Source organism: Megalopta genalis, chromosome 8, assembly GCF_051020955.1.
Source record: "Megalopta genalis isolate 19385.01 chromosome 8, iyMegGena1_principal, whole genome shotgun sequence".
Classification (NCBI taxonomy): Eukaryota; Metazoa; Arthropoda; class Insecta; order Hymenoptera; family Halictidae; genus Megalopta; species Megalopta genalis.
The window spans coordinates 15,508,362-15,534,589 of NC_135020.1; the positions used below are offsets into that span (position 1 = coordinate 15,508,362).

Sequence of the window (26,228 nt, forward strand, 5' to 3'; positions counted from 1 at the left end):
CGAATCAATTTTTGTATAGATTTAAAAGTTAACATATGTATAAATTATATTTTCCCATTCGCTATTAGTATCAAGCTTTTGTATTTGCCAACATGATAGTCTAGAGTGGAAGGAGTTTCTAATGCGTGAGATATAATTTTAGTATCGCATGAGTATATTTTCATTGATCAATGAAGTACAGTAACACAATTGTTTGTTTCATTATTACAAACATTGCATCGTCCACGACAAATATGTGCAATTAATAATGCTTGCTAACTGCTCGAACGTTTCTATTTGCCCGGTTCCTTTCGTTGCTCTGGCAACAAACATGATCTCACTTCAAAACGAAACGGTTAAGATCGTACACTGAAACTACGAATTATTGCATGGAATAAAGCAACGTGAAATACGACATCGTTGCTTTCTGAACCTGAAAACAATCCATGATAAGAAATAATAAGAAAGCTTCAGAAGATCGTTGATGCGGTTTCCTCTTACCGTGGCGAATTTCTCCAAGGATATCGTGATAATGTTGGAGAATGCAACTGTGGCTGGCTTCATACATTTGTGCATCATGAAGAGCAATATCTTCTGGTTTGAGACCGATGCTACATACCATTTCCCGAAATACCTGGGAATGAACAAATGTAATTAATGTTTGTTTCCAAATATCTTTCACGAACAATCTCACGAACTGTGTCAAAAAAGACTCGAATGTTACGGTGAATATTACATAATGTGCAAAGACATATACAATTGTTAGCAGTCAATTATTGCCCAGTGATTGTCACAACGCAAACGTCAGTAATTTCTTCTTTTTTATTACACATTAATAGTAATTATTATAAGTAATTATAAAATTTTGAATTCATTAAACAATTCCTCTACAACAGGATGTACATTATTCTATTCACCGTAAAATTGTAGCAAATAAACTGTATGTATAAACGTAATAACTGAAGAAAGATACACTCGGATAACTGTAAAGGAACCAAAAAAACAGTATTCGATTTATTTAAACTATGCAAGAATTATTTAATTAATTATCCAAGGAATGGCTACTACACAAAAATGTAATATTAGTGCGGAAGTTGAATGCAGCTACCGATATTGTCATGGAATTATGAAGGAAATTTTTTTAATTACTGACATCTGTTGAAAGACACCTGAACTGGCATCGATAAGTTTCTGTGCCGAAAGCGCAGCCATAAACATAGAGGCCCATATATCAGAAAACACCACTATATGTGGTGTAATTGTTAACATAACAATTACGTCGATGCTTTCCATGTTTTTAATCTTGAAGCACAACTAAAAATAAATGTTTATAAGTAATGAACATTGTAATACACGTTTCATCTGTATTATATGTAGCACGTACAGTAAGAACACTATTAATTTAGTTATCGTTATTCACAAATAAAAATAACCCCAATCCCAGTATGTACTCCCAGAACATTTATCAAACATGCTAAAACAACTTCATCAGCCCATAAACTCAATATGTATCTATGTATATAAAAATCAAAGATTTTACGTGCGAATAAAAATGTGTCAAATGGCATACATGAACTTACGTTAACCAACAAGTTGGCGATGAAGAGGCTACTGAAGAGCAACAGAAAACTGAAAGCCGCAGAATAATAGCTATTTACAGTATCGATGTACCTTGAATAGCAATTATGAAAATGAAATGGAATATTATTTGCGAAATAATGTTACAGTCTTTAGAATTGTTAACACATTACTTACTGGTAATTAGTGAGAACTATTAAAGAATCTATGTTTCAATGCTGAGGAATATGCAACAACAGTTCAGTTATCAATCAATCAATACACAAGTTTTTCCGAATGTTATTTAAAAGGACACCCCACAGCAGTGTTAACAGACAGGACACATAAAGGTGGGGGAGAGTTGGGAGTTGACTTGGGGAGGGGATTGTTTAGCAACGCAACCGACACAGGAGGGGACAACGATGCGCGAACAGTGCTTCGCTTTCCTGTAACCTCGTGTCGCGTCGGTCCCTTCTGCTTGGTTGTGTTGCTAAGAAAACCTCTCGGCCAAGCCAACTTACAATGCTCGCCGCCTTTTTGTACTGCTCCAAAGCTTCATTTCATTCTAGCATAGTCATTTGGAAGCTTATAAATAAGTGTCCAGTAAATAATGTATTACCACTAAACCGACCATGCTGTTCAAAATAACCGGTTCCGCATTTTTACTTTAAAAATTGTTCAAATTATAAAAACTCTTTTAATACGAAAGAATTGAACAAATTCCTTATTTCAAGCACATCTTCTAGTTTATTTAATTATAAATTTATTAATTTATTATTTATAAATAACCTTGGTTGACGGAACGAGTCATTTTGACACGTTCCAAAATGTTTAACTTTCGATTATTGAAATTATAAGGATATATATTGGGTATGTATGCAACAAATTTGTTTCACTGGACGTATATTATAATAAAAATGGTTAAACATCTGAATATATTTATAATTTTTATGGAGCAACATAAAATTGATGCTCTTAGTGCTCGACAGACCTAGTTGTATTAAATTAGAGCCAAAAATTCAGTGTTTAAGTTTGATAATGCAACGCACGTCAGTTAGGCTTAGTGTTCTGTAGTTTTAGCGTGAAAGTGTTCAAAAAATACACTAACTGCATAATCTGTTTGTGATGCTCAATGATGCGGACAAGAGCAATTTGTACTTTATCATCCTCAACAGGTTTCTCTGTACTATAATGAAACATGTGCTCCAAACGATGCCTAAAACGAAGTATTATTAGAGGAGTAAAGCAACCGATAGAGATCTAGGTTCAGAGATAGATCAGCACATATTTAATCGAGCACGCTAGTTAAGAAACTGTTCTATTATCCGAACAGTCGAATCTTCCTGACTGGTTCAGAGAATCAAGTTTTTACTATAGATTTAGTTGTGATTACTCACCCAAAAATGGCGAACATCCCACATGCGTGATGAACTAGCATATTGAACTGTAAGTTTGTGGCGAATGTGATTATGTTCGATGCGCATAGGATGAAGGTTAGGTACATTATAATAAGTGAAAAATATTCATCTCGATCAACAAAGAATTCACCATCGATCGGCTGCCGGTCGTAACTGATATTCAACGCAAACAAATTGTTTAATATCACTGGTGTGGCTTGGACGATAATAAGGAACAACATCAATGGATATGAACACGCTGAAACCAAGCACGTCAATATAGATGTAGACAAGCTTAGATAAATGAGAAATTCATTACAAATACATATATTGTAAGTAATACACTCGGAATATCTGTCTTATCCACCTTCGTCTGAAAAAGCATCTGAGAATTGTAGCATGGATGTTAAGCGAATCGGTTGTTCATACTGTAGAAAATTTTGTCCGAAGATTAAATATTAATCACATTTTGAGAGTAGTCTCATTTCGCTACCAAGTACTAAGCACCATATTCAAAGTTTTAGTTGTTTAATGTAATGTAAGTGTCGTAAAATTCCTGAAAGTTCTTTCTGACTCTACTTCGAAAGATTATCAGAAACATCCAATGTTCAATAATTTTCTGCATACTGTTAGAGTTCACATAGGCTCCGATATGTTTCGGTTTTAAATCCTGATACGTTCTTAGAATCTTTCACGCAATAATACTAAAAAAATGTAACGCAATTTGGAAAAAGGGAGTTTCTAAGGTCATTTGAAGGAAATTTTTCCTTAGCGAAAATGCTGTTATTGGAATTTCTCAATCCAGACGACCTTTGACGGAGAAAATAAGACCCTTTACGCCAATAAATTGACACACACACACACACACACACACACACACACACACACACACACAACTTGAGCTATACTTATTATTCCTTAACTTTGGCTCAACATTTTCATAAGCTTGAGACTACTCTGCGCCTGGGCATCGTAGTGTAATAATCACTCGGCTGCAACGGCAGCATCAATCACCTGAACGTTCTGTGGAACGTGGTATAGTTGCTGCTACTTTTTCGTCAGAAACTTCTCCATACAGTAGGAAATAAGGCAAAAAGTAAAGCAGTCACAAAGTAATCAGTCTCTGGCTTAACATGTTCACGCCACCGCGAACCACCGAAGTCTCACGCTTAAATATTCCATTGGGTGGGTCGAACCACCGGTAACCCAAGGTCAAATTTCCCATTGGACAATGAGTACAACCAAATATGTATCAAGCTGCCGCCCAGTACAGAGAAACTCACATTGCAGAGCCTGCGCGAACGTGTTAAACACTGAATGAATACTTTTCTAAACGAAACAAAACGACTATTAACCATTGTATCAGTTTGCAATAATGGTAATTAATCAACGTGAATGCGATAGGGTCATTTTCGATTTAAATATTAATTCCATTGTATTAAATATAAATTCTCAATATTGTTTCATTACTTAAATAGTACGATGAATATTTCCATCCTTCTTTCATGATAGCTTCAAGAATATGGTCCTCCTTGTTCAGCACTGCGCATCGCCAATCGTATTTTATTCTTTCCAGCATTACCTTCAACTGTTACGATAAAATTACTCTTATTCGATTAGACAAATTCATGCTAAATGTTGACTTGCTAAAAAGATCAAAGCATTCGGGAAGATTCGAAATTTCCTCTGGCAGAAAGAAACTTCGCATAGTATAGATTATCTGACCATACAATGAGCTTCGCATTTAATTAACTCTTGCGCCATAAACGGTGGCCAATTTGACACCAGAGTCTTTTAAAGGATCAAGTAATTCTAGACAGCAAATACTTGATGTATGATAAAATGTTTCAGATAGAAGGTGCATGTCTCTTAAGGGAGACATATAATATTCCAATAAGTTTTATGTTATTATCCTTTTTTATCAAGATATAAGGTAATCTTCAATTATTTAAATGGAAATGTTAATAAATCTTTCCAAATTCGTGTAATGTGATGAACTCTACATAAGAAAGTATTACACCAAATGACGGGACGTTAGTTTTCCGCAGAATTTTTATTTTTATTTATTTATTTCTTATTTGTCCAAATGTTACGATTTTTTAATCACAATAATGCATTCTTCGTATTTCACTTTAAATGTTTAGAATAATAATAATCTAAACAATCCATAATACAATCTTGATATTCAAATCTTAATTTAGGATGTTCGAACATGTTACACGAATTATTGTAGGTTTTGAGGAATGAATACTTCAAATTAAATACTTTTACTCACTGAAAAGTATTAGGGGTCAATGTAATTCCCATTTATGAAGTACATAAACTAAAGAAACGTTTACAGGGTAAGGGTGAATTCTCGTAGTGGTGAAATCTACTTACTGATCCCAAGTTGAACAAGTTGTTGAAATACAATATGAACACATGTAGTGTTGCCAAAATCAATGAAAAGGTATCCAGAAAAACTTCAGCATCACCCCGGAATTTAAGGATATGTGTGACCTATTCAAGACAAATTATGATACAGATTCTGCTACGAATAACTTACGAGAAGATGTCCCCAGAGCTGACGCTTACTTTTTGATGAAATTTAGTATAGTGTTACGGCTTATAATGCTGAATCCAATGATACTCGGGTTTGGGGGCACACGATATATAATTCTTGAGATAATTAATGTTAAAGTTGTTAACCTTTTAGGCATGACGCACCACTATAGTGGCTTCCGCGGATGTCATCTCTCTGAACGACGCACCACTATAGCGGCTTACTCTAGTAGCTCACTCGGTCATCGTTTGAATCAAATAATCGTCTTCATATGCATTGTTTCATACTTCTTTTGTTTACACATCGATTTAAAATATACAGACTTATCTTAACAATATACAGACAGAATATACAGAGACTCTGTAGAGTACATATCAGATCCTGCCGTCCAGAGAAACAGCCTCGCGCAGAATTCAGCCGTACCTAAAAGGTTAATAAAAGACCAGAAAGACGCGCTGGATTACGGCGCGAGGGTTGCGTAGGCCGGATCTTCCCCCACTCCTTAATATTCCTAGTACTGCGCTGGTATAGTACCCTTACGCTCGCGGTACTGGGAACGGTTCGGCTCCAGCCGATGTTATACGAACCGTGCACCGATTCACGCTGTGCGTACGCTCCCTCATTCGGTCGGAGCCGAACCGTTCGGCGCAAGGATGTCGGTTTTGAACGGGTATTACCTACACACCTATTCATGCGTAGTTATTATATCCATGCAATTAACCCGCATACTTAATCCACGAGTGCACGGGTTCCGAAATACACGGCTACACTCGTAATTAATATATACGTGTCTTAATTGGTACAGAAAGTGTGCACTCAATTTTTGTGTGCATAAAAACAGATTATCGATTGGTTAACAATATTTCCAAATATCTCGCAATCGTTTCTTTTGGTTTATTTCCTCATCCACATTTACATTTTTGTCTCAGCAAGTAATAGCATATACCAATAGAAACTCTTATTGCAGTACTTTCTGAACGAATTAATACGTGGATACGTTAATTACATGTGCACTCATGTACTCGTGTATTACTATGTACACGAGTTGATATACGAATATATTAACTACACGTGCATACGTGTGTATGCAATACCCATTCGAAACCAACATCCCTACGCGAAACGGTTCGGCTCCGGCCGAATGAGCGAGCGGTACACGGTTCGGGTATCATCGGCCGGAGCCGAACTGTTGCCAGTACCGCGAGCGCAAGGGTACTACACCAGCGCAGTACTACAAATATTAGGAAGTGGGGGAAGATCCGGTCTACGCGATCCTCGCGCTGTAATCCAGCGCGTCTTTCTGGTCGTTTATTGACAACTTTAACATTAATTATATCAGAATCAGTAAGCCGTCAACACCCAAAACTGGGTATTGTTGCCTTCAGCTTCACGGGTTCTATATCTGTGCAAAATGCCATCAAAAAGTGAGCGTCAACCCTGGGAACCTCTCCTTTGTTTGATCAAAAAATATTGTAAACTAAATTAGATAAACTTTACGTTTAGAGGAGGCAGGTCGGATAAGGTATGTCGTTCGCTTCACTCGGTGGTCAAGGAATTGGAAGTGGCGGTCGGTAGGGCTGTCGAGGACGAGTCCCAGGTACTTCATCTGGAACCCGACCTCGACCATGGCGGCAGCAATCTCAATTCGGACCTTGCTGGGTGGAAGTAGTTACGATAGAATCAATTGGCCTCTGCTTTCTCGCCCGATACCCAGTGTCCAAGGGTCTGGCTGCCCCCCGCAACGTAAAGTTTACTCTAAGTTTTTAGCAAAGATAGCATCGTTTTTAAACAAAAATATCAAGGAATTTTATTAATAAAAACTCTGAGTAATCTTCATATTTCAAGTAGCATTACATATTTCTGACTTCGTTGTGAGCATGGCATGACCATCAAACTCAGAAATGTGAAATATTTCACAACAGTAATACATTTTCAACAGATTCGGATAGAAGACAAATTAAAAAATAGCACGAGAATTGTTGTAATAGAATGGCTCGGGTCAAAGTACGAAAAACCATAGCTTCGATTTCTGATCAGTCTTCCATAATTTCAAGTTCATAATGTACCAAATTGTTGACTATGAAATTAAATCTATATATATATAATCTTATATATACATATATATATAAGAAGACTGATCATATATATATAGTACTATTTAAAAAGTAGAGATGACCTTGAGTTTCGATCGAGGAACAAATTTTGGAAATATTTTGATGAAATTATACTTCAGATATCTTTGTCTTTTTAATTGAATGTCATCCTTTGGTCATTGTTATTACAATACACATTCACAGTACAGTTAGATTATCACACTATTAAAAACACATGCGTGAGACGTGTTTTGAAAATGTTAAGGAACTTAAATTAGAGAAGAACTCAAAGGAGAAGACAAGGTTATCCGAGGACAAGTACTTATCATCACATCACATTTTCCTCCATAACACGCAACACTTTATCTAAATATTATAATGTATTAAACGTTTCGTCTTCTTTCATTTTAGAAAACATGTTTCTCTTTTTCTGACAAGATTCTGAAATCAGATGTTCCGTATTAGGAACTTTTACCGTAACAATTACTAATCAATCAGTCGTACCTGAGTGATGGCGAAGGTTATTATCAAGAGTATCATAACAATTGTCACAGGTATAGCTATTATATTTGTTTGATAGGGCCACAGTCCACTGAACTGCAGATGTAACCGGCAGAATTTGAAATACTGATAATCGAAGAGATCCATTCACAGGCCGTAGATAGAACGCAACTGACACGTAGAGTCCGAAGTATCTCTTTTCTCCCCACTCTTTCACTGAAATTGCACTCTACCTCTAAAACTGCAACCTATAATTTTCGATATTCCGGCCTTCCGTCAAGGGACGCGGTAAACGTGTTGGTAATCGTCTATAAACGCACCTAATGCAGCCGTATAGTTTGACAGTGCCTTCCAGTGAAAAGATATTGACATCATGGACGGGGTTAAAACGCAGGCGAAAACATTTCTCCGATTTCTTGCTTCCCCTTTGTTTTTATTTTTCGTGTGAAAGTGAACACTCGCGTTGTCATTGACAACCGATGTATACACGAGCACTAGTGGCAGCAAGTTGCAACTGAAAGAGCCGCAGTCGCTCCCTGAGGTTCCTCGAGTGCAGATCGGAATCAAGTACAATAGCAAATAGTGCCACGCTTGAATTATTATGGTGATTCCTGTTTGGAGGACTGGAGTGGAAAGATTTTGTGACAGAAGAGGTACAATCTCTATATTAAATTGTATTATTAAATTGTACATACGAGAAATTATGTAGAGCTTTCAAATGCAATAACTGCTGGTGTCATTGGTGAGATTTTCTACAGATTCAAGAGAGTTCTGTCATCACAAACAGAACGTCGAAATAAAGGAAGTTATAATTCAGATTTAAAGAATCGATTTTAATCGATGCTGTTGCTTCTTTTATGTCGTAAATTAATGAACTCGTTTTAGTCGGGTCACGCGTTTTGGATTTTTTGGCCGATTGACTTCTGGTTTAAGACGTTAAAGTTGTAGTACATTTTTGCAATTTTATTTAAGAAACTATGAAGTAATTATTTTCTAAACTTTCACGATTGATATACTAATTTTTCATTAAATAATAATCCTACAATGTTGCACATAATTTAATGTGTTACTATTTGGACGGGTCAATTTTTATGCAGATTTAAAAATTAACATATGTATAAATTATATTTTCTCATTCGTTATTTGTATCAAGGTTTTGTATTTGTTAACATTATAATCTAGAGTGAAAAGAGTTTCACTCTAATTTTTATATCGTCTGAATATATTTTCATTGATCGAGAAAGTACAAGAATACAATTGTTCGTTTCGTTATTACAATCATTATATCATCCACGACAAAAATGTGCAATTAATGCTTTACTGACTGCTCGCACGTTTCTATTTACTCCATTCTTTTCGCTGCTCTTGCATCAAACATGAGGACAATTCAATGCGAACCGGTTAAGATTGCACACAACTTAATGCGTTCAGACTTACACTATATGTATAAGAATCGAAGGGATTTGACACCTAGCCGAAAAACTACGAATTATTGCATGGAATAGATCATCGTGAAATACGACATCGAACTCTCCAGTATCTGAAACAATTTGTAATAAGAAATAATAATAAAGCTTTAGAAGGTCGTTGATGCGGCTGCCTTACTGTGGCGAATTTCTCCGTCGATATCGTGAAAACATTGGCGAATTCAATTGCGGTCGGTTCCATACATTTGCGCATCATGAAGAGCAATATCTTCTGGTTCGAGACCGATCCTACGTACCATTTCCCGAAATACCTAGGATTGTAAATGTGCAATTAATTTTTGTTTCGAAATATTTTTCATGAATTATCTCACGAACTGTGTCAGAAACGACTTGAATGTTACGATGAATATTACATAATATGCAAAGACATGCACAATTGTTGACAGTTATTTATTGCGCAGCGATTGTCGCAACGCAAATATCAGTAATTACTTCTTTTTTGTTACACATTAATAGTAATTAACATTCGTAATTATAACATTTTGAATCCATTAACACAGTTCTTCTAGAAAAGGATGTACATTATTCTATCTACGATAACATGGGAAGAAATAAACGTAACAACTGAAGGAAGATACACCGAAATAACTATAAATAATCCAAAGAACAGTATTCAATTTATTTAAACTATGCAAGAATTATTTAGTTAATTATCTAAGGGAAGGCTACCGCACAGATATAAAATATTAGTGCGTAGGTTGAGTGCAGCTGCCGATATTCTCATGGAATTAATAAAAAGTAAGGAAATTTTGTTAATTACTCACATCTGTCGAAAAACATCTGAACTGACATCTATAAGCCTCTGAGCCGAAGCGGCGTTAAAGAACATATCGGACAATACACCACAAGTGTGTATCATCGCCGTAGCGATTAAGTCGATGCCTTCCATGTTTTTAATCTTAAGGCACAACTAAACAGGAGTATTTATAAGTAATGAACATTGTAATACAAGTTTCCATCGTGCCACGTGAATTACGTGTACCATGTATAATAAGAACGCTATTAATTTTATTTTTCGTAATTTGCAAAAAAAGAATGATCCTAATCGCAGCACTGTTACAAGTTCTGTCGAAGATGACATAACCTTAACACAATAACCCACAAAAGTGTTCGTACACCTTGTAAAACGTAATAAATTTTTTAAAATTCAACGAAATGGCTTCAATCCTTTTAGATGATAGCGGGACTAGTTTACCGGACGATGATTAAAAAACCTAAATTCGATCTACAGGCGTTGAAAGATTTAAAAAACTGCAGATTGTTTTCCAGTTTTTGGTCAAAATCGTGATAAAACTGCGATTTTTATCATCTTCAATTTGTTGTAACTCATAGCAACGTCAACTGATTTCGATAAAATTTTCAACATGCATATCAGTTACCGAGATATACGAGAAGCATTTTTTAAAATTTCGTTAAAGGCTCGGATAAAAAAAGTTAAAAAACGACAGTTTTATCATTTCTTTCCTGTCATTCCAAGTGATGGCAAAATTAAAAAAAAGCATTTTGTTCATCATCTAGTAGACAAGTCCCGCTGTCATTTAAAAAAAAATTCAAGTCCAGTTTTAAAAAAATTATTGCGTTTTGTATTTGTGTATTCGCGTGTATCTATATTGAAATCAAAGATTTTACATGTGAATAATTACATCTTAGAAAATAGATCTGTCAGTTGAATAACCGATATGAACTTACGATAACCATCAAGTTGCCGATGATGACGGTAGAGAGAAGCAACAGCAAACTGAAAGCCGCAGAATAATAGCTATTTACAGTGTCGATGTACCTTGAATAGCCATTGAGAAAATTGAAATGAAATATTATTTCAGAAATAATTTTGCAGCCTTTGGAGAAAAGTTAACACATTATTTACCGGTGTTTAGTGAGTACTATTAAAAAATTTGTGTTTCAATGCTCAGAAATATGCAATAACAATTCAATTAAAAATCAACAAACCAGATATTGCGAATGTTATTTAAAAGAATAGGTGTCCGGTAAGTAATGCATTACCACTAAACCTACCAAGCCGTTCGAACTGACAGGTTCCGCATGGTTCATATAAATATTGTTGAAATTATGAAAACTTTTCCGTGAAAAAGAGAGTCTTTATTGGCTTACGGAACGCGATATTTTGATACTAATAATAACAATTCTTTAATAATCTTAACCCTTTCGCTGCGAACAGCGCCTTTTGGCGCTCGGCTATAGACACTTTCTCTCAGCGGACAGCGCCTTCTGGCGCTCGATTATTAAATTTTGTTATAATATATTATATTAATTGTCTATATTATTTAAGATTGTTAAAAATTTCTAAAATTGTTATTATCATCATTATTACTATTATCGTTTGGCTGCCGTGTCGGCCAGTCGCCTCAAAGAAAAGACCAGCAAAATCGGTTTCGCACACCGTCTTACGAGCGTCGCGCGTATCGTGTCGTTCGTACAGACAATCTACTATCGCGCCGGCTGCTGAGAGAGTAATTCATTTTTAGGCGTTCCGCAGCGAAAGGGTTAATTAATAATTCTTTAATATTCAATTATTGAAATTATAAAGACACATTTATGGGAAATTTATGTAATAAATTTGTTTCATTGGGCACATATTATAATAGAAATCGCGAAAAATCTGAATGTGCTTGTTACTTTTACGAAGCAACATAAAATTGCTCGACAAACCTGGTGTTAAATTAGAGCCCAAAATTCAGTTTCGACAGTCCTTCAATGGCAAACGCGTCAGGTATTATCAGTGCTCGATAGGTTTAGCATGAAAGTATTCAGGAAATATACTAACTGCATAATCTGTTTGTGTTGTTCGATGGTACGGGCAATAGCAGCTTTTACTTTGTCATCCTCAACAGGTTTCTCCGAAGCATAATGAAACATGTGCTCCAAACGATGTCTACAAATAACGCATCCGAGAAATGAAGTAACCGAGTGAGAGTTAGATTCGGCGATAGATCGGTAAAGATTTAATCGAGCATGTGAATTACGTATGTGTTCCCATTACTCGATCATTCAAGTATCCCCGATCACTTCGGAGATCGTGGTTCTACCGAGCTTTCTGTTTTGACAACTCACCCGAAAATGCCCAACATCCCGCACGCGTGATGAACTAGCATATTGAACTGCAAGTTTGTAGCGAATGTGATCATGCACCCCGTGCAGATGACGACATTTAGATATATCATAATATGTGAAAAATATTCATCTTGATCAACAAAGAATTCACCCTCGATCGGCGGTCGGCCGTAAGTCATATTCAACGCGAACAAATTGTTTAGTATCACTGGTGTCACTTGGAAAATAAGATAGGACAACGTCACTGGATATCCATACGCTGAAACCGGGCACGTCGATATACAGACTCGCTTAGACAAATGAGCTATTTGTTACAGTTATACTGTAAGGTACGGATCCGAAATATCTGCCTTATCTACCGTTGTCTGAAAAAGCATGTGGGAATTATGGGATGGATGGCGAGCAAATCGGTCGTTGAAACCGTAGCAAACTTTGACGATAGATTAAATAATCATATTTCAAGGCTTAGTGATATGACTGCTAGTTTGAGAGAAAACGACACACTCTTTATTAGTATATTTAATTATTCTGTAAACAAAATTAGCAAAACGTAAGAATTATGAAAAATACTGGCGTTTTACATTTCAAAATAGACAGAAAATCTTGAAATCTAATGATACAATGTTATCATATTAGGAACACGCGAGAAGCTCTTTCATACAATAATAAATAAGGCAGCCTCACGCTTAAACACTGAATGAATAATTTTCCTATCGAAACGAAACAACTACTAACTCTTGTATCAGTTTGCAAGAATGATACTTAAATCAATGTAGAAACGAAAGGAACATTATTGGTTTAAAAAGTAATAATGTTATGAATGTAAGTAGATGGGTTGATAGGGTAATTGTTCCATTACTTAAAAAGTACGATGAATATTTCCATCCATCTTTCATGATAGCTTCAAGAATATGGTCCTCATTGTTCAGCGCCGCACAGTGCCAATCGTATTTTATTCTTTCCAGCATTCCTTTCAACTGTTACAAGAAAATTACTCTTATTTGACCAGACAAATTCTTGCTAAACGTTGATCTGCTAAAAATATCAAAGTATTCGGGAAGATTCGAAATTTCCGCTGACAGAAAGAAACTACGCGTAGTATAGATATTTCCCTCCATACTCCGATATTCAATGAGCACCGCATTTAATTGTTACTGGTGGTGGAAAAATGTACTTACCCTTTCCAAGTTGAACCAACAGTTAAGATAGGCTATGGTTACACAAAAGTTTGACAAAATAAACGGAAGGGTCTCCACAAAAACTTGCATATCATTCCGTAATTTGATGACGTGACAGATCTGTTCAAGAATAAATTATACTGCACATTTTGTTACAAATAACTCACAAGGTGTAGTCTCGACGGTTGACGCTCACTTTTCGATGAGATTTGATACAGTGATAGAGCTTGTAAAGCTGAATCCAATGATACCTGGTTTTAGGGGCAGTCGTCTTATAGTTTTTGAGATAATTAATCTTGAAGTTGTTAATAAAAGGCCAGAAAGTTGCGCTGGATTACGGCGCGAGGGCCACGTACGCCGGATCTTCCCCCACTCCCTAATATTTCTAGTACTGCGCTGGCGTGGTACCGTTTCGCTCGCGGTACTGGGAACGGTTCGGCTCCTACCGATGACGCCCGAATAGTGAACCGATTCACACCGTGCGTACGCTCCCTCGTTCGGTCGGAGCCGAACCGTTTCGCATAGGGATGTTGGTTTCGAACGGGTATTGCATACACACGTATGCACGTGTAGTTAATATATTCGTGTATCAACCCGTGTACATAGTAATACACGAGTACATGAGTGCACATGTAATTAACGTATCCACGTATTAATTCGTTCAGAAAGTACAGCAATAAGAGTTTCTATTGGTATATGCTATTACTTGCTGAGACAAAAATGTAAATATGGATGAGGAAATAAACCAAAAGAAACGATTGCGAGATATTTGGAAATATTGTTAACCAATCGATAATCTGTTTTTATGCACACAAAAATTGAGTGTACACTTTCTGTACCAATTAAGACACGTATATATTAATTACAAGTGTAGCCGTGTATTTCGGAACCCGTGCACTCGTGGATTAAGTATGCGGGTTAATTGCATGGATATAATAACTACGCATGAATAGGTGTGTAGGTAATACCCGTTCAAAACCGACATCCTTGCGCCGAACGGTTCGGCTCCGACCGAATGAGGGAGCGTACGCACAGCGTGAATCGGTGCACGGTTCGTATAACATCGGCTGGAGCCGAACCGTTCCCAGTACCGCGAGCGTAAGGGTACTATACCAGCGCAGTACTAGGAATATTAAGGAGTGGGGGGAGATCCGGCCTGCGTGACCCTCGCGCCGTAATCCAGCGCGTCTTTCTGATCTTTTATTAGCAACTTCAAGATTATTTATCTGAAAAATTATAAGACGGCTGCCCCTAAAACCAGGTATCATTGGATTCAGCTTTGCAAGCTCTATCAGTGTACCAAATCTCATCATAATGTGAGCGTCAACCCTGGGAACCTCTCCTTGTTAGACCAAAATATTACAGATTGAATTGCGTCATTTAGCAAAAGTATCGTCGCCTTTAAATCAAAATGTCAAGCAATTCTTTTAAAGAAAAGGACAGGTTAATCAATCTTCATATTTTGAATACTGTGGCTCGCGTCAGATTCAGTTGAATTACTTAGTACATGAACTAAGAAATCTAAACATTTTCATTATCTTAATACATTTCTAATAGATTAGGATGGAGGACAAATGGAAAATGAGCACAAGAATTTTTGTTGATAGCTCAATTCATTTAAAAGTTATCTCAAGGTCACAATGTACGAAGTGCTTGACATGATGTGCAATAATATGAAATTAAATATATTTATATATGCATGTCGAGTACCCTTTAAAGCAAGACAATCATATAATCTTCACGTTATTCCAATTACCTTTCATACCTTATTTGTTGATTCTATTTAATGTCGTACCTTGCAAATTCATATTATAACAAAATATCGTACATACATAGACAGTATAGTCACAATTACTAAATTTCAAAATAAACATACGTAAGTAGTGTATTGAAAATATGTTAGTTAGATATGAATAAAAAGAACATAACTATTCTTTAAAAAATGTCAATGTTAAATTCATAAATATCGTCACACAACGTCCTGATTAAACCACTTTTTCGTAGTTCTGATAATTACAAAAATAACCGTGTGTACAACTTAAACCGTACATACCGTGTAAACATAATTATGAATTAATTCCTTTGTCTGCTTACGTAGGTTTCATTTTTAAAAAAGAACATGTTTCTCTATCTTCGATAAGTTCCCGATATCAGATGTTTCATATTACGAAATTTCAGCCTAACAATTATACTAATCTATCAATCGTACCTCAGAAATGGAGAAAGTTATTGCCACAGTTATTATAACAATTCTTGCAGGTATAGCTGTTATGTTTGTTTGATAGGGCCACTGCCCAATGAACAGCAAATGGAACCGGCAGAATTTGAAATACTGACAATCGAAGAGATCCATTCACAGGCCGTAGACGGAAAGCAACTGCCACGTAAAAGTCGCGAGTATCTCTTTTCTCCCCACTCTTTCACTGAAACTGCATTCTACCTCTAAAATCGCAACCTATAATTTTCGATATTCCGAACTTCCGTCACGGAGCGTAGTGAACGCTGTTGGTAATCGTCTATAAACGCACCTAATGCAGCCTAGCGCAGTTTGACAGTGCCTTCCAGTGGAAAGATATTGATTTCATGGAAAGGGTTGAAGCGTAGACGAAAATATTTCCCTGATTTCCTGGCTCCCCTTTGTTTTTATTTTTCGTGTGAAAGTGAACACTCGCGTTGTCATTGACAACCGATGTATACACGAGCACTAGTGGCAGCAAGTTGCAACCGAAAGAGCCGCAGTCGCTCCCTGAGGTTCCTCGAGTGCAGATCGGAATCAAGGACAATAGCAAATAGTGCCACGCTTGAATTATTATGGTGATTCCTGTTTGGAGGACTGGAGTGGAAAGATTTTGTGACAGAAGAGGTACAATCTCTATATTAAATTGTATTATTAAATTGTATATACGAGAAATTATGTAGAGCTTTCAAATGCAATAGCTGCTGGTGTCATTGGTGAGATTTTCTACAGGTTCAAGAGAGTTCTGTCAGCACAAACAGAACGTCGAAATAAAGGAAGTTATAATTCAAATTTAAAGAATCGATTTTAATCGAAGCTGTTGCTTCTTTTATGTCGTAAATTAATAAACTCGTTTTAGTCGGGTCACGCGTTTTGGATTTTTTGGCCGATTGACTACTGGTTTAGGACGTTAAAGTTGCAGTACATTTTTGCAATTTTATTTAGAAAACTATGAAGTAATTATTTTCTAAACTTTCACGGTCAATATGCTAATTTTTCGATGCATGGTATGTGGTAGAAATGATTATATATACGCATATAAATATTTATACAACGCTGACATCATGCTGCTGATATGACGCTGCAATCTTGAATTTTCGTCAAAAACATGACAATGTTCTTAATTCTTATGTTCTTATATTGTTGATAAACTGACAAACTCGATAAAAAAAGTACAAAATTGATGTGCTCATAGGAAGTCGAGTGAGAATTTAGGACTTTAGCCAGATGTATTGTGTTGTTCACGTTCTCTTTCGATTTCAGGAAACAAATTTGAATATAAAATTTCAAAATATATAAAAACATAATACTCAGATTTCTTACTTCTCTTTTTCTCATTTATTTATTTTTGGTGCGAAAACTGAAGCTTGCGCTGTAACTGTCAATAGACGACTACACATTTGCATGTATTAGCAATTACTTTTTGAGAGCCGCTGTCAATTGTTGAAACTATTCGAGAGAATGGTGTGAAAGATGATCTCACATTTGGTTTTGACACAGTGGTGTTTGTATTTGACATAATAATTTATACGAAAAATATCTATAAAATAAATGTACCGTGCTTGATTTTAATATTGCTCCTAATTTATCATGAAATAATAATATGTTTGAGCATTCCATTGAAGAATGATGTGTTGTGGATAACGATGTGATGTGTATTGCGGTCTAATAAAGGCCGTGTACCTACCAATGACTGCGTACCCATTATTAAGAATTAGAATTCGAAATATACGAGTGCACTCGTACGTATCTGGGCATTACCTACTTTAAATGAATCTTAAATACAGCAATAAATAATTTTTTTATTTATTACATTTTGAATAATTTAACCTTTTATTTATTTTATCGTTTATCTATTATTATTTATTGCTTATTTATTATATTGTTTATCTGTTTCAATTGTTTCGCCCTTAACCGCTTAGCTATCGTATAAGGAAATGGCAATTTTACATCTTACAACAAAAATACTTCTACGATTTTGGTTAAAATGCTTAAGAAAAACATATTCATAAATTTCGCACGTTTTTGAATAATTCTAGAACAACCTATCAAAAGAAACCGCGCCTAGTGTGATCGATAAAACGCATACAAAATTGATCTTAAAAATGGATCGACGCAGCTAGGTGATTAAGTTATTAAATCAGCTCTACATATATTATGAAAATACATCGATATTGTATTTCTTTTATTGAAGGGTTGTATGACCACTGAAATCTTCTCTAGCAAAATTATTATTTTATCTTTGTCTAGGATTTTAAAAAAAAATCGAAAACGTTACAATAAAAGGAACAGACATAAATTTTAAGTAGCAGGAAGTATTCCCTTTACAGCTCGAGAAATTCAGTATCGTTAGGGGGATAATTGCCCGAGAGCAATCGATTGCCTGAGGGTATTTACTATGAAGCTGCTACAAAAGCTATAAAAGCAACGACGAGTGCGGCGATCAAAGCTGAAAAAAATTTCTTTCCGCGGTCTGTTTACAATGGAGCTATATGAACGCATTCGCGCTACGAACATTCGAATCTTCGGGTCTTTTACCAGCGTTCGGAAAACGCACACGCGAGTTTCCAGATCTTTTGTATTTCGATTTAAATTGGATACACGAAGCACAGAAATTGTCCGAAGATTTTGTCTCTAACAAAATTGTTCTAAACCGTGCCGATATAATATCATAAAATGAATATTTAACACGTTCCGTGCCGAGCTTTTTTTACTCGAATCTTCACACTTTGATATTTTACTAAAACTTGATGTATTACGTGCAATTATTAATTCTCGTACACATAACAACGTAACAAAAACTTATCAACGCCCATTCTTGCGGTGGAAATTGATTCTTCGGTTCTAAATTTTTTGTAAACAATTTGTTCAGTTCACTAAGTAAACATGCAAGCGTGTACCATCGATGGTACACGTGGCACGGAACGTGTTAAAGCGAGAAATCTTCGTTCCCTTGTATAAATCAGAACTCCTTCAATTTTTCATGTTTTCCCAAAGTTCGTATGCGAAAAGTAATTTTAATGAAACAGTTCTTTTTCTACGTTCACGAGACTATGACAAGTTACACGTCACGCTAACGAGGGCTCAAACACATGAAAGATTGACGTTATGATGCCGCAGTCCGCTAAATAAATGAACGAAATTTCTTCTCGCAGCTTAAGAGCCGTTTCACACGAGGATACGTGCGTCGTGACACACGTGTATGCGATACAGCGTTTAACACGCGAAAAAGTAACGGCGGCACTGTATCGCCTTCTGAACGCTCTCATTGAATTATAATGTATGGTCGCTATCCATCATACGCGCTTCGCGATACAAACAGCCTCGTGTGAAACGGGTCTAACACGTTAACTGCTACACCAGTGTCCGTAAAATACACGAAAAATCAGAACAACCCCTAAAATAACGTAGCAGAAGAAACAAGATTTATTAGAGCAATTGATTTCATAATCCTTTTACGCCTTCTAAATCTTAACAACGCGTGGCTCACTTAACACTTTATCAATAAATAACGCCATCTGGCGACAAATTGAATGGTATTATTTTTTATTCGAGCAGTTTCTTCCTATTGTAGCAGTAAGAAATCAAGGTTGTAACTCCGACAATGAATTCCTGGACTGCAATCACGATGAATTTTCAAGTTGTACAAGTTGTACACCTTTTAAAACGCAACAACTATTTTAGAACTTAACTAAATGGCTTGAATTTTTTTTAGGTGATAGAGGGACTAGACGAGATGACTGAAATGCTTTTCCTTTTTAAATTTGACTATGACTTGGAATAACAAAAAAATAAAAATCTCTCGTTTCTTAACTTTTTAATCTGAGCCTATAACGAAAATTCAGAAAATGTCTATCATAGATCTCGGTAACTTGTATGCTATATATTGAACATTTTATCGAAATCGGTTCACGTTGTTATGAGTTACAACAAAATCGCAATTTACCACGATTTTGACCAGAAACTGTAAGAAATCTGCAGTTTTTTAAATTCTTCAACGCCCGTAGCTCGACTCTGGGTTAACCGATTTCGATCAAATTTTCAGCTCGCGTATAAGTTCACGAGATCTACCAAAAACATTTTTTAAATTTTCATTATAGGCTCGGATAAAAAAGTTAAAGAAAACGAGGGTGTTTAATTTTTTCTTTTCATTCAAAGTAATAGCAAAATTAAAAAGAAAGCTTTTTAGTCATTGTCTAGTAGATCTAATGTAGTAGATCTAATCCCTCTATCATGTAAAAAAAATTCAGATCATTCAGTTCAGTTTTGAAAAAGTTATTGCGTTTTAAATGGTGTACGAACACTTTTGTGGGTCAGTGTACGTTTTTAAAAAGTTTCGGAACTTTTGATCAGTAACATTCCCGTAAAAGAGTTCATGGAAATCCGTCGCTTCGATTCCCATGCGAATCCTAATTCTACGTTTCTACCTTGAAACAACGATCCACGTGATCCCCGTTACATTCACGCAATCGTGCGACGGTGTAAAGGCACGGAGGACGATATTTGAGCCGTTTATTTTGAAAGTGGCATAAGTCACTTAGTTTTTAAGTCGATATATTTAAGGGTTTGCTTTTTAACACGTTTAACACGTTCCGTGCCACGTGTACCATCGATGGTACACGCTTGCATGTTTACTTAGTGAACTGAACAAATTGTTTACAAGAAATTTAGAACCGAAGAATCAATTTCCACCGCAAGAATGGGCGTTGATAAGTTTTTGTTACGTTGTCATGTGTACGAGAATTAATAATTGCACGTAATACATCAAGTTTTAGTAAAATATCAAAGTGTGAAGATTCGAGTAAAAAAAGCTCGGCACGGAACGTGTTAAAAATATGGATGCTAACTTTCGAGAAGATTTACTTGTATTTGTTATCTCAGGATACTGATATTTTTCTCGGTACAAATAATTTCGTACAAACATTAAAAAATCACCACTTTTCATTACGGTAAAGTGACTTAAGCCACTTTCGAAATAAACGGCTCATTTCTGGATGATAAATCGGGTCCATAACCGAGGCTGCGTTTTTGTCGTTTGTTTGATTGTAAAGTGTTTATTTATAAGGCATACAGAATTATAGCGGACTTAAAAATAACTATAAAAATAAACGAAAAGTTCTTATAAAATATCGCAATACTAATGTACAGATGAACATTAGGTCTAGAAATTATTATTTATTAGCCGGAGGAGTATCGGAAGATTACCCCTCGTTAAACTAGTAACTGCATTGCACAAAAATGTCGCAAATATATCTATTTCAGTCTTGCTCCCCAAAAGCCTTTAACAAAATCGGAGCTCGCATCGTAATTTGCGTTTTTGTCGTTGGTCGACCTATAACGAACTAGCCAGTGAATCGCCCTCGCGGCTCGCACCGGCCGCTGATAATTACGCCACCGATGTCTCCGCAAATCTGCCGTGGAAAGCGCGCAAATCCCGACGAAGGGAAAGTCCGGTCGTTCCTCGCGCCGTTGTCCAGTCGAACGAGCCGCGGGGCCCCGTAGATCGTCGACGGGTGCATACGGACGCGGAATAAATTTCGTAATGAGTTTAAAACTCACGGATTGTTAAGAGCGAACTGTCGACGGGTTTGTTATCCTGCTAAGGGAAGGTCAGAGGGCGAGCCGGTTGCGGTGGAAACGCGTCCGCAAGACGGCCCCTCGAGTTGGTTAATCTTGGGAAATTATATTTGCGTCTGTGCACGCTGTCTGAAACTAAACAACCGCAATTCTCGCAGCTTAATTGCATTCAGTCCGTGGTAATCACCGCGGGACCGGCCAACGATCCCGGCAACCGTCATTTTTCTGAGACTTTGTGGTAATTAAAGGCGAATCGAGAGGCAAACCGCGGGTCTCCGCTGTATAGAAAAGAAGCAATTAAACAACCGGCCAACGGGATTTCAATTTCCCAACCTGTTTGCGAGTTCTTTTGATGCATCGATCGGGTTCTACCATTTCTGTCGAATATTTAATCCGACGTTACTTCTGAATTATTCGGTGTGACGTTTCATGGATACCATTTCTATTGCAGCCTTTTGCTTGAACGATTCGAGCTGTTACGAGATCACGTTCTATGATGTATTAATGCGTCATATACTACGCTATAAAGGGTAACCGATATAAATCGACTCAGTCACATAGCTCCGAAACCGTCGGTGATACTAAAACATGTTTCGAACGAAATTTGAATGATTTTAGGGGACACGTATTCTGATATTAAGAAGATTTTTCTTATTGAACGTGTCGAAGACATATGAAGGTCAACTTTATCTATTTTTTAATGGATTTATATAGTTTTTATTGTACTAGTCGATTCAGCTCGTCATTTTCTTTATAAAAATATTAAAGCATTTATTGCGCAACATCATTGGTTAAGAAGATATTTTAATTATCAAGGCGAGAGTAAATCTTTGTATTCAGGCTAGAGAGGTCGTATTTTTCAACACTAACTTTAAGTGAGTGCTCTAGCACTATGCATTACTAAAATTAAAATATCTTCTAGACCAATGATGCCTTGTAAAACCATTCAAATTTCGTTTAAAATATCTTTTAGTATCATCGATGGTTTCGAAGATATTTGACTGGGTGTCGAGAGGGAGAGAGAGAAGGAGAGAGAGAGAGAGAGAGAGAAAGAAAGATTGAGATCAATATAATACATTGACTGTATTTTGAAAACTTCTTTCATTCTGAAAACTTTTACTTTTAAAAAACAATATGTAATTATTGCGGTATTATATTATTTTCCTTACTAATAGCGTTATGTTTCGCGCAAGAATTTTTATCAGTATCGCCCCCGAGTTAAATTAATATTACATCAACATCCAGTGACTTATTGGAATGAATAATGGAGCGATTGAAGTTGCATTCAGTATGTAATTATGTGTTGACGTCTGTCTGCTGTTCGAGGTATTGTATTAAATTATGCGTGTAATTAACCCCGATGATGAAACGACGGATAATAAAATATCCCAATAATTACATGCTACGCGGAGTAAATAATTATAATCGCGGTGCATTAGTACCGGTAATATGGATATTACAAGATGCACGCCCCAGTCGATTAGTAGCTGCCGAATGCATCGAAAGCTCAACTTGCAGCACCATTACGCGGAGAGCATCTCGCGCTGATTTCATCGTCTACTGACGTGTACACGGCCATTAATATTTTATTAGGTATTAATGTTGCGAGTGCTGTTCAATATTTACCGACAGCCGACGTAACATCCAATTGTGGTGAATAATTATCTCGCGATTCAATTACAAACAGCTCGCACGGAAAGCTCGGTCGAAACTGATGAAACATTCATTTTTCCATAGCCGACGGATCTGCATTATGTAAAAGAGGTAGCTGGAATTTCTCGTTCGAAAGTTCCGCGGCGCACGTATTCAAACGATTTTTTCTACGCACTGTACTCGGTTTGCGACACTGACAAGGAGAGTGCAAGACCTTGCAGTCATCAATTTTGTACATCTAATCGTGTACTTGTAATCGCGTTCTACTCTTGATGAATATACATCATTATAGAGTCAGGTAAACAATAATATTTTAAATATTTACAATTAAAATTTCATCGTTGCAATGAAATTCAGAGCAACTGAGGCTCACGAACTGCCGCCGTGCCGACTCCCGAGTCCATTACCCTCCTTCCAGGGATATTAGACTGGGCACTTATTAATATTAATCATTATTTTATATTAATATATATAATATATATTATAATATATTATATATTATATTATTATTAATATATATATATAATATACATAATTATATATATTAATTATATTTTGTTATTAATATTATTAATAACAAAAACATCGCTCAATTGAGACTCCCACTAACAAGGAGAGTTCCTCAGGATAGAAACTCACTTGTTTATGAGATTTGGTACAGTGATAGAGCTTGCAAAGCTGAATCCAATGATACCCGGTTTTGGCGGCAGACGACTTATAGTTTTTGAGATAATTAATGTTAAAGTTGTTAATAAAAGACCAGAAATATGCGCTGGATTACGGCGCGAGGGTCATGTAGGCCGGATCTTCCCCCACTCCCTAATATTTCTAGCACTACGCTGGTGTAGTACCCTTGCGCTCGCGGTACTGGCAACGGTTCGGCTCCGACCGATCTTTCCCGAACCGTGCACCGAGTGACACCGTGCGTACGCTCCCTCATACGATCGGAGCCGAACCGTTCCGCGTAGGAATGTCGGATTTAAATAGGTATTGCATACACAGGTAAACACGTTTAGTTAATATGTCCGTGTATTAACCCGTGTACTTCTTAATACACAGGTACATGAGTGCACGCGTAATTAATCGACGTTCAGAAATTAATAAATATAAAAAAATAATAGATCTGTTAAAAATAATTTCAAATAATTTGTTTAGAAAGTACAGTAACAAGAGTTTCTTAATTTCGCGCAGACGAAAAAGTATATGTATACGGATGAAGAAATAAATCCAAAGAAACGGTTGTGCGACTTATTTGGAAATATTTTTCATCGATTCATAATCTGTCTTTATACCAAGAATCTAAAGTGTTCATTTTTTGAACAAATTAAAACACGAATGCATTAATTACGCGGTACCCATGTATTTCGGAACGCATATAACCTGTATACCTGTATTTTAATGAGCTGTACACAGGTTATTGCACGAATATATTAACTACACGTGTATACGTGTGTATGCAATACCCGTTCAATACCGACATCCCTACGCGGAACGGTTCGGTACCGACCGAATGAGAGAGCGTATGCACGGTGCGAATCGGTGCACGGTTCGGGTAACATCGGTCGGCGCCGAACCGTTCTCAGTACCGCGAGCGTACTACACCAGCGCAGTACTAGGAATATTAGGGAGTGGGGGAAGATGCGGCCTACGTGACCCTCGCGCCGTAATGCAGCGCGTCTTTCTGGTCTTTTATTAACAACTTTAACATTAATTATCTCAAAAACTATAAGCCATCTGCCCCTAAAACCGGGTATCATTGGATTCAGCTTTGCAAGCTCTATCACTGTACCAAATCTAATAAAAAAGTGAGCGTCAACAGTGAGGAGTTCTCCTTGTAAGCTGTAAAAAGAAAATGTTTATTCGAATACAGGTGTTTCTATGTAAGAACATACTGTTCCATATTATATACTTCGATTTTTGCATTGTCATGATTTATGAAAGAGTTGGTATCCGTGTTTCATATTCAACGTGAATTTCATTCCCTATTTTGGAATGGGAAATGTTCATATTTTGCAAATGCCCGTTTCAAAGTAGGGACGTTGAATATGGAGCACGGGAACGGTTCAACGACGATGTTCCATAATAGGTAACCGCTCGTATTTTACCTTTTCACTCGTATATTATTTTATATGCATTTCAAATGAATATTTCGAAGCTCGTTACGTTACCTAGTAACATCAATCTATCGAACAGTATAGTCTAAATGTTCCACAATAACACATTTAATCGTAATAAAAATCTATGACAATCTTATATCCCTTGAAAAGCGTACTAACGTAATTTAACCTTATCTTTATACTTTTAGGGGTAGACGTAGCTTGAGGTGCTCTAAATTGTTTATAAGTTCGATTCTTTCATCACGCCGACAAAACGCATTTTTATGAATGAATGAAAAAAATTCTAAAAAAAACTCTGCTTATATTATATAAAAACAAACAAATAAATAAAACAAAACTCTACTTATATATACTTTTCTTACATAATGTACGTCCATCGCGTGACAGAGATTCCGTAACGAATACGCATTCACCGAAATTTAGCCAATTTCCGTCGTTCGTCATTCGCCCCATTGGCCATGGATTATCGGCGCAAGAAAGGGGCGGGTTGTAAGCTCGAAATACGTGCCGACGGTGGGCGTCGAAAATAATAAAGGCGCCGGGGATGCAACGTCCCTCGCAGTCCGCCGCTCCGCAGCTACCCATTACGACTCCATTTCGATTTCAATTTACGTTAAATTGTTTGCGGAAGCGATCGTCGTTTCCGCCCGGCGTTTACCAACCCTCGTCTTATCTTTCCTTCGCCTAGCTGCCCTCCTCCATCCGTCGAACAGATTCTCGATCGTGAATGCGCCGTAGCTTTCGATAATAGGAAAACTGATCGATTACGTCGAGTGTGGGATGAGCGGGGTGACGTCGACGGGAAAACATTATAATCCCGCGGAACTCGACCGACGCGT

At 36.6% G+C, this 26,228-nt stretch overlaps 3 protein-coding genes across 8 annotated transcripts in view; 1 reads left to right on the forward strand and 2 right to left on the reverse strand.

Annotated features, from left to right (window-relative positions):
- NLG-4 (neuroligin 4) overlaps positions 1 to 26,228 on the forward strand; it is a 918,748-nt gene that overhangs the window by 615,296 nt on the left and 277,224 nt on the right. The window lies entirely within an intron of this gene.
- LOC143259917 (uncharacterized) lies at positions 247 to 8,424 on the reverse strand. 4 transcript variants are annotated; one of them, XM_076524136.1, is made up of 9 exons: positions 8,073 to 8,424; positions 5,313 to 5,432; positions 4,404 to 4,521; positions 2,934 to 3,192; positions 2,645 to 2,752; positions 1,560 to 1,608; positions 1,129 to 1,293; positions 481 to 613; positions 247 to 412 (listed from the first exon to the last, which is right to left on the reverse strand). In XM_076524136.1, the coding sequence occupies exons 1-9, from the start codon at positions 8,214 to 8,216 to the stop codon at positions 336 to 338; spliced, it is 1,173 nt and encodes a 390-aa protein (XP_076380251.1). In that variant the 5' UTR covers positions 8,217 to 8,424; the 3' UTR covers positions 247 to 335. The 4 variants fall into 4 exon arrangements, with proteins under 4 accessions (XP_076380251.1, XP_076380249.1, XP_076380250.1 ...); XM_076524134.1 differs by having other exon boundaries at positions 1,560 to 1,650; positions 8,073 to 8,423; XM_076524135.1 differs by having other exon boundaries at positions 1,133 to 1,293; positions 1,560 to 1,650; positions 8,073 to 8,421.
- Positions 8,774 to 16,357, reverse strand: LOC143259918 (uncharacterized). Of its 2 annotated transcripts, none has more exons than XM_076524139.1 (9): positions 16,016 to 16,357; positions 13,807 to 13,926; positions 13,488 to 13,605; positions 12,629 to 12,887; positions 12,342 to 12,449; positions 11,246 to 11,294; positions 10,321 to 10,466; positions 9,675 to 9,807; positions 8,774 to 9,609 (listed from the first exon to the last, which is right to left on the reverse strand). In XM_076524139.1, exons 1-9 carry the CDS (start codon positions 16,157 to 16,159, stop codon positions 9,559 to 9,561), a joined length of 1,128 nt encoding a protein of 375 aa, XP_076380254.1. In that variant the 5' UTR covers positions 16,160 to 16,357; the 3' UTR covers positions 8,774 to 9,558. The 2 variants fall into 2 exon arrangements, with proteins under 2 accessions (XP_076380254.1, XP_076380253.1); XM_076524138.1 differs by having other exon boundaries at positions 8,776 to 9,609; positions 11,246 to 11,336.

What these genes read in the sequence shown, in the direction of transcription:
- LOC143259917 (XM_076524134.1), bottom strand. Translation starts at nt 8,216, where the DNA reads ATGGATCTCTTCGATTATCAGTATTTCAAATTCTGCCGGTTACATCTG. An exon ending in CATCACAAACAGATTATGCA is followed by an intron (nt 1,651 to 2,644) that starts GTTAGTGTATTT and finishes TTGCTATTCAAG; the next exon opens with GTACATCGATACTGTAAATA. An exon ending in TCGCCAACTTGTTGGTTAAC is followed by an intron (nt 1,294 to 1,559) that starts GTAAGTTCATGT and finishes ATTTATTTTTAG; the next exon opens with TTGTGCTTCAAGATTAAAAA.
- LOC143259918 (XM_076524138.1), bottom strand. Translation starts at nt 16,159, where the DNA reads ATGGATCTCTTCGATTGTCAGTATTTCAAATTCTGCCGGTTCCATTTG. An exon ending in GGGATGTTGGGCATTTTCGG is followed by an intron (nt 12,450 to 12,628) that starts GTGAGTTGTCAA and finishes CGTTATTTGTAG; the next exon opens with ACATCGTTTGGAGCACATGT. An exon ending in CAACACAAACAGATTATGCA is followed by an intron (nt 11,337 to 12,341) that starts GTTAGTATATTT and finishes TGGCTATTCAAG; the next exon opens with GTACATCGACACTGTAAATA.